Source organism: Bison bison, unplaced genomic scaffold (assembly GCF_000754665.1).
Source record: "Bison bison bison isolate TAMUID 2011002044 unplaced genomic scaffold, Bison_UMD1.0 scf7180017864032, whole genome shotgun sequence".
Lineage (NCBI taxonomy): Eukaryota > Metazoa > Chordata > Mammalia > Artiodactyla > Bovidae > Bison > Bison bison.
Genome location: NW_011494604.1, coordinates 219703 through 227275, shown reverse-complemented (window position 1 = coordinate 227275; position 7573 = coordinate 219703). Strand labels below are relative to the sequence as shown.

Below are 7573 nucleotides of genomic sequence, written 5' to 3'. Positions count from 1 at the left end.
AATTTATATAAATATAAATTATATATTAATATAAATATATTATAAATTATATATATTATGAAATATATAACTATATAACTATACTATATATTATATGGAATATGATCTATTAAAATATATGAAGTATTGTATAAGATAAAATATAAAACATATCATTACATGTCAAAAAACTCAGCTCCTGGCAAGTCCAAGCCCTCAGATTATACCACCCACTGCCCCTCATAGCTGTTGTTATCCATCTTGTCTTAGGCATCTCCTTATTCACTGAAGTTCTGAGCTCCTAGCTTCCCCATCACTGCCTTTGTCTAGGTAATTTCAGCCCCTTGCACACAATGCCCAACCTCTCTCTTTCTTGTCCTCTTTTCCTCCAGTATCTTGTCCTCTCTACCCCAGCCATCTCCTCCCTGGACCAGAATTCAGATCTTATTGTTATCACCTCACCTCCTAAAAACTCTCAATAGCAAGCATCTTACCTTGTGGCCAGGAAGTTCCCCTGAAGAAGGCAATGGCACCCCACTCCAGTACTCTTGCCTGGAAAATCCCATGGACGGAGGAGCCTGGTAGGCTACAGTTCATGGGGTCGCAAAGAGTTGGACACGACTGAGCGACTTCACTTCACTTCACCTTGTGGCCACCACCTTTTCATTTTATTCTTTCTCCTACCACCACTCCATAAATTCTCCCACCTCATTGGAATATGTTATGAATTGGAATATTTCTCATTGTATCTGCAGATAGTACCCTAGGTCAAACCTCCAGTACCTTTTGATTGGATAATTGCAATTGCCTCCTATCTTATCTCCCTACTTATACCCTTGTTCCCAAATCTAATTCCTTAAGCCCAATTGATCCTTAAAAATGCATCTCAGATAGTATAACACTCCTGTCCAAAAGTCTCTGATGACTTCTCATCATTCTGAAAATTATATCCAAATCCTTTCCCATCACGCTGAGAACTATACCCCAATCCTTCCCATGACCTATGTCTTATGTAACCTGGTACCTTGCAGACGTCTTCCCTTCACTTACTCTGCCCCAGCCATACACTGGCTTCCTTGTCAATCCTCCAAAAGGCCAGGCACACTCTATTCCAAGGCCTCACCACTTCAGTCTTTTTGCACAGCCAAAAAGACATTGCAGTCTTGAAATGGAGTTGCAGTCAAGGATTTGCTCCCTTCACCGGCCAGTCACGCTCTTTTACATATTTGTATCTGTAGCCCAGGCACCTTTGTTTTGCAGTTTATTTGGGGCCTTGGGCAGAGGTCTTCAGAAGATGCCTCTGCTGAGGCTGCCTTATGTTTGGAGACATTTTCACCTTGCAGGCTTACTTTTCCCCAGCAGACTCCGTATTTCCATTCTGAGCCCTTCCCCCTCATCCTTCCTTTCCACCTCTCCCCAGGGTCCATAAAACTGCTGGAGCCTTTTGATCTGAGTGCCCTCAACAGCCTGAAGACCCCCATGTCTGTACTGATCTACTTGATTCTTGACTGGTCTGCTGCACAGAGAGAGAAAGAAATGAAAATGTGGAAAAACAGGTTAAGAGTTCAGAGGAGTTAGTCTGAGAAGTACTGCTGCTGCTGCTGCTGCTGCTGCTAAGTCGCTTCAGTCGTGTCCGACTCTGTGCGACCCCATAGATGGCAGCCCACCAGGCTCCTCCATCCCTGGGATTCTCCAGGCAAGAACACTGAAGTGGGTTGCCATTTCCCTCTCCAATGCATGAAAGTGAAAAGTGAAAGTGAAGTCACTCAGTCGTGTCCGACTCTTAGCGACGCCATGGACTGCAGCCCACCAGGCTCCTCCGTCCATGGGATTTTCCAGGCAAGAGTACTGGAGTGGGGTTTCATCGCCTTCTCCGAGAGAAGTACTTGTAGTTCCTAAAAGAAGAGAATGGGAGGAATGGTAGAGAAACAATATTTAAAGAGATAAAGATTGTGATTATTCAAAACTGAGAAAGACACAAGTCCTTAGATCAGAAATGCATACTCAGTACCATGACAATAAATGAAGATAAATGACAATAAATTGGCACCTAGATATACTATGGTAAAGCTGCTAAACAAAAAATATCAAATACTTTTTCAAATTTACAAAGAAAAAGAGAATCATTCTTAAAAAAAAAAAAAATGAACAAAAACACCTATAAAACAATGACAATTAGAATGAAAACTCCTCAGCAACCATAAATCAAATAAGACAAAGGGGGCAGTTACTTCTGAATGAATAAAACACACACATACAAATAAAGCAAATTACAGCATTTTGACTCACTGGACTAATACAGTTTCAAAAATTATAAAACTGAAAGGAACTTAGGAACTTGAGAAAGTGTGTATGAAACAATACTGAATAAAACATTCAGGGATTTGCATGTATATTGTGGTCACAACTATACGTAACTATTTTTACTCTCTTGCCTGTTAACCTTATTGTAAGGACCAGAGAAGTGATTTTTAAATGGTACAGGGAGCTGAATACTTTTTAATAGAGACATCTACAGGGAGAAGGAATGAAAGAAAGTGAAAATGAAACCAAGAATGGGTAAATACTGTTAGAGGATGTTGAAAGAGTTTTTTGTAATTTTGAGATCCTGGAATTTGGCCCTATGGCTGGCAATGGCTATAAAGGAAGGGCTACAAGTGTTTTGTTTCTGTGAATCTCAGCATACCCAGGGGACTGAGTTGCATACTTTGGAGATGGTATTAAGATCTCTCACAAAGGAAAAACAAGCTACAATCTCTCAAACTCTTGCCTCTTCCTAAAGTAGTTTGTTTGCCATTGGAGCCTCTCTGTTCCCTACAAATATCACCCCTGCTCCCAATCAACCCTATACTTACCCTATTCAGTGACCATCTTCCACCAAATTAACTTGTCAGACAGCCCATTCTCTCTGGAATCTACTAAACATTAAAATGATCCACTACTTCAGAAGTAAGATTCTCCCTACTGGGAAGCATACATGTATTTCAAAGACCCCTGAAACAGTACCTTAATTTTAAAGGAGTGACTCCAAAAGGAAAACCATGAGGCTTCATGACACTTCTTTGGGAATTTGGGAATTAGGTCTGAACTATATCCACCTCTGTGATTATACTGACCACTATAACAGCAACAGGAAGTGGGAGTCAAAGTAACCATATAAATATGCAACCACCCATATAGGAACCTGGACAAATCCGGGGGAAACAATAAACCTTTACACCAGATACAAAACGAAGGTTTGAGCCAATTTTATGTAAATCTTAAAAGTGAAGGAATAACCCCCAACTACTCCTGGTATATAAATTGTTCAACCAGAAGTATTGTTCAAGAGAAATGAGAAGCCCTAGGACCCAGAGAACCTCCAGACAATAAGAGAGCATCCTTCAGAAGTCAAACTAAGAAGAAACTTCCTCCTGATGTGTAAACTATTGATTTCCCAAATACCACTCTGACTCCAGATTTAAGTATTACTGGAGGTGCTGGGATTGCAGCAAACAGAGCTGGACAGTTAGAGGTACCTTTGCTAGTGGCAGCTCAACATTCCTTTAGCTTTATAAGCACAGATTATAATCTAAACACAAATTATAATCTAATAAATACAAATTAGAATCTAATTCTGCAAGAAGGCTGCCTTCTTGCCCTTTTAGGTTTCAAACTCTCATTCAATTTTTGCCTCATGGGCAGAGTCAGCAAACACACTGTCTGATTTCCATGACTAGGGGAAGACACAAAACATATTAGGGGGAAAAGGAGAAACAGAATTATTTCACTGCACTGTTTCATATCTGCTGTCAAATGAATTATTTAGCCCTGTGTTTTTGCTGGGTCAATTGCATCCCCTTTCTCCCTTTGGATGCCTGCCTATAAGCCTGTCACTGCTCACCAGCCCAGTAAGCAGAGATGTGCCCTGAGAAGGAAGATGAGATTCAGATGGATTCCTTTTCATTCTTTACATAAGAATGAAATCTGTTTTGTTGTTGTTGCTATTTTTAATCCTGTGTGAAGTACTGGCAATGTTATCTTCTAATCAAGTGTCACTGTCTTCTATCCCACTTTAAATTTGTACTGCCAAAAATATAACCACTATTCTCTCATCACCATAAAGCTTAAATGACTTCCATTTGGGGGATCAGAAGTTAGGAAGTGTCCAAGCAGTTTCAAATGCAAAGCCAGGGCAAAAGTGACACCTGGACTCGATTTTGGTAAGGTTTCTCAGTTTTATTTTCACTTTCCATGCGCAGAGTCAGAAAGTTTAGGGGGAAAAGGGGTAAATGATATCTCAATTCAGACTTTTCTGAAAATTTGTTTTTAGGCCATTTTTTTTCTTCCCTCCCAAGTCATAAGACCTGGGGCTGGTCACTGTATGAGAAAGACCAGGGCCCAAGCTGTAGGGACAGCTAAGGTATTGACTGCAGGGAACTTGGAGGATGTATTTGATGGGAAAATTGTGAACTTGACTGAGGCACAAGCCACATGATCTATCAAACCTGTTTAGGTGCCCAAGGGACAAATCCTACTATTATGGACAGTTCCCTAGAAAGAGTTAGGAGAAGTAGCATAATGTCAAGGTGAAGTGAACAGATGCTGTATCTATACTGCTGAGTATGAATTCAAGCTCTGCCACTTATTAGCAATGTTGTCTTAAGCAAATTACTTAACCTCTCTGGGCTTTAGTTTGTACATTTGTAAAATAGGGAATCATAACAAGACCTAAAGCAGAGTTATGATGATGTTTAAATGAGTTAATATCTATAAAATGCCTAGAACAGTACCTGGCACAAAGTGTCTGTAAGCAATACATCTGTGTGCTTGTCAAATAAAACAATTAGAAGTGGGATGGGAAGAGGTTCTTGCTGGATAATGTTGTCCAAAGCTTTGCTTCAACCCCTTTCTCTCTGCCCCTGCTCACACATAACTTCTACCTTCCCAAGAGTTAAAATAGCAAATCATATTGGTCCTGGGAAGTGAAAGCTAGTATTATGACCTAAGTCAGTGATCAGTTAGCCCATCTGTAGATCAGGTAACATGTCTATAGCACAGACACAGCAAGCTCCAGGGTGCTAAGCAGAAAGCACTTCCCCAAAAGCCTGTCCCAGCCAGCATCGATCTGAGGGAGACTCTTTGTCAACCACAGCAGGATGAAGTCAGTGGCCAAGGGTCTTATGTGTGGCCACGGGAGGAGGTGAGCTCATGGCCAGTCTAGTTAGTTAGGGGCAGCCTGTGTTCTGCTGCAGTCAAACAGCAGGTAGGCTACCCCTCCCCCGTCTGCCCCACACCAGGACCGGGACACTTCCCTCTCAGTGCCCAGGGTGGGGAAGACAAGCCGCAGGAAGGGGCTGGGTCAGGAGAAACCAAGGGCATCCAGTCCCAAGATGGGTGGCAGGAACCTTGGCCAGCCCCAGTTTACAGAAGAAACTAAACTCAGACAAAGCAGCAAACAGGGAAGGTCTGAGTTTTCTGAGGCCTGACACTACTAAATTTATTTTGAGTGGAGAAGAGCTCTTTAAGAAAAAGAATACAGAACACAAAACAAAATGCCCATGGCCACTGCAACATTGCTCAGCACGGGGAGAATGTGGCAGAGAGACAAGTCAAGAAATCACAGTGGAAAGAGACAGTGGTCTTAACTTATTGTAGTTAAAATATCTTACTAATGAAAACTTTACTAAGACCTAAGACCCATGACCACACTGTTAGGGCTCCTCCTGAGGTCTTGGAGTGGTTTGGAAAGAGCTGTGCAGGTGAGAAGCCCTGAAGCTTAGCCCCTTAGCTTGATAGTAAATCAGCTGATATGATTAGCTGAAGGGCATTTAATCAGGTGGTTGCAGGGCTGGGTGCCTTGATCCTCCCAGTAATAAGTGCCAACTATGTTCTATGGGTGAGAGGTGGGGAGAAGGACAGGGGAAGGAGGTGGTGGGAGAGGAACAGTTGAGAAGAAGAAAACCAATGATGGCTGGTAGCTGGAGACTTTTAGAAGCCAGTTTGTCATTTCCCAAAGGTGTGAGAATGCCAGCAATGGGAACAGAGGAGCAAAAGAATTAAGCTTCAGGCATGTTAGAATAGGGACCTTCCCGTAGCTCCCTGGGCACTGCTGGACAGTCCAGTCTGCCCTCCTCTGTGCATCTAGAACCACAGGTGTAAGATGGCAGAAGGCGTGGGCTCCATCTCAGGTTGGACCCGCCATCAGCTGAGATACCTGTTCTCAGTTGTGATGCTTCCTTCTTCTTCATGAAAGTCTTTCTGGCTTGTGGTCTTGTGTACGCTGAATAGAAAGTGAGTAAACCCCATCAAGTCTCAGGCCCCAGCTTGCAGCTCAGGTTCACGGGGAGACAGTAGGAGGATTCTAGGACTTTATAAAGCCAAAAGTGTGCTTACCAGAGAGCAGGAGGGCCATCACGATTAGAGTGTTTCGCAGTCCCATGGTGCTACAGTTAAAACAGAGAAGATAAAACTCGATTAGAAAACGAAACCAAAAAAGTGACAAAGTGGAGTTTGAAATTCACTTCAGCCCATGGGTGGGGCAAAGATGATACAGTGTGATCATCAAAACCATTTTCTTTTTCTCCTAACCCTACAGACATACCCTATTTCCCAGCCCCCACCCCCACACAAGTAGGCCATGTGACTGGGTTTTGACCAGTGGAATTGTGAGCAGAAAAGATGGGCGTTACTTCCAGGTACCACAGCGCTAAAGCCTCTCTCTTGCCTCCATCCCCTGCCTTCTTTGATGCAGAGGATCCAGAGGAGCAGTCCAAGCGGCCAGAAGATGGTAAAGCCTCACTATGAAAGAAGCTGATTGGCTGAACAAATTAATAAAACAGCTCTTAACACCCCACAGTGATCTGTATTGGACTGTGATGTGAGCAAAAAATAAAATTTTGGTGTGTTAAGTTAATGAAATTTTGGGAGTTGTTTACTGCAGTAGCTGAGAAAGAAATGGCAACTCATTCCAGTATTCTTGCCTGGGAAATCCCATGGTGAAAGAGGAGCCTGGTAAGCAACAGTCCATGGGGTTGCAAAGAGTCAGACACAACTGAGCAACTAAAACTGCAATAGCAGCATTATTATCTTGACCAATAAATGGGTATGGTAGGACAAATAGAAAGTATTTACAGCTTCCCTGGTAGCTCAGGTGGTAAAGAATCTGCCTGCAATATGGGAGACCCTGCTTCAATTCCTGGGTTGGGAAGATCCTCTGGTGAAGGGATAGGCTACCCACTCCAGTGTTCTTGGGCTTCCCTGGTGGCTCAGCTGGTAAAGAATCGCCTGCAGTGCAGGAGACCTGGGTTTGATCCCCGGGTTAGGAAGATCCCCTGGAGAGGGAAAGTTTACCCATTCCAGTATTTTGGCCTGGAGAATTCCATGGACTGTATAAGTCCATGGGATCTCAAAGAGTCACATACGACTGAGCAACTTTCACTTTCATGTTTAGAAATCAAATTTTTTTTTGGCTTCCCTGTGGTTTTCAAACAGTAATGTGCATAAAAATTATCTGGAGGATATGTTAAAGCAGATTCCTGGGGCTTTTCCACAGAGATTCTGATTAGTAGATTGAGTGAAATCCATGACTCGCAAACTCACAGATGATAGTGTT

At 42.7% G+C, this 7573-nt stretch overlaps 1 protein-coding gene across 6 annotated transcripts in view; it reads right to left on the bottom strand.

Annotated features, from left to right (window-relative positions):
• Positions 1-7573, bottom strand: part of CD86 (CD86 molecule) — a 68143-nt gene that overhangs the window by 25342 nt on the left and 35228 nt on the right. For all 6 annotated transcript variants that reach the window (XM_010834251.1, XM_010834249.1, XM_010834247.1 and 3 more), the window contains exon 2: positions 6355-6404. In XM_010834251.1, the coding sequence (XP_010832553.1) occupies positions 6355-6404 (50 nt within the window). The remainder of the gene's footprint in view (positions 1-6354; positions 6405-7573) is intronic.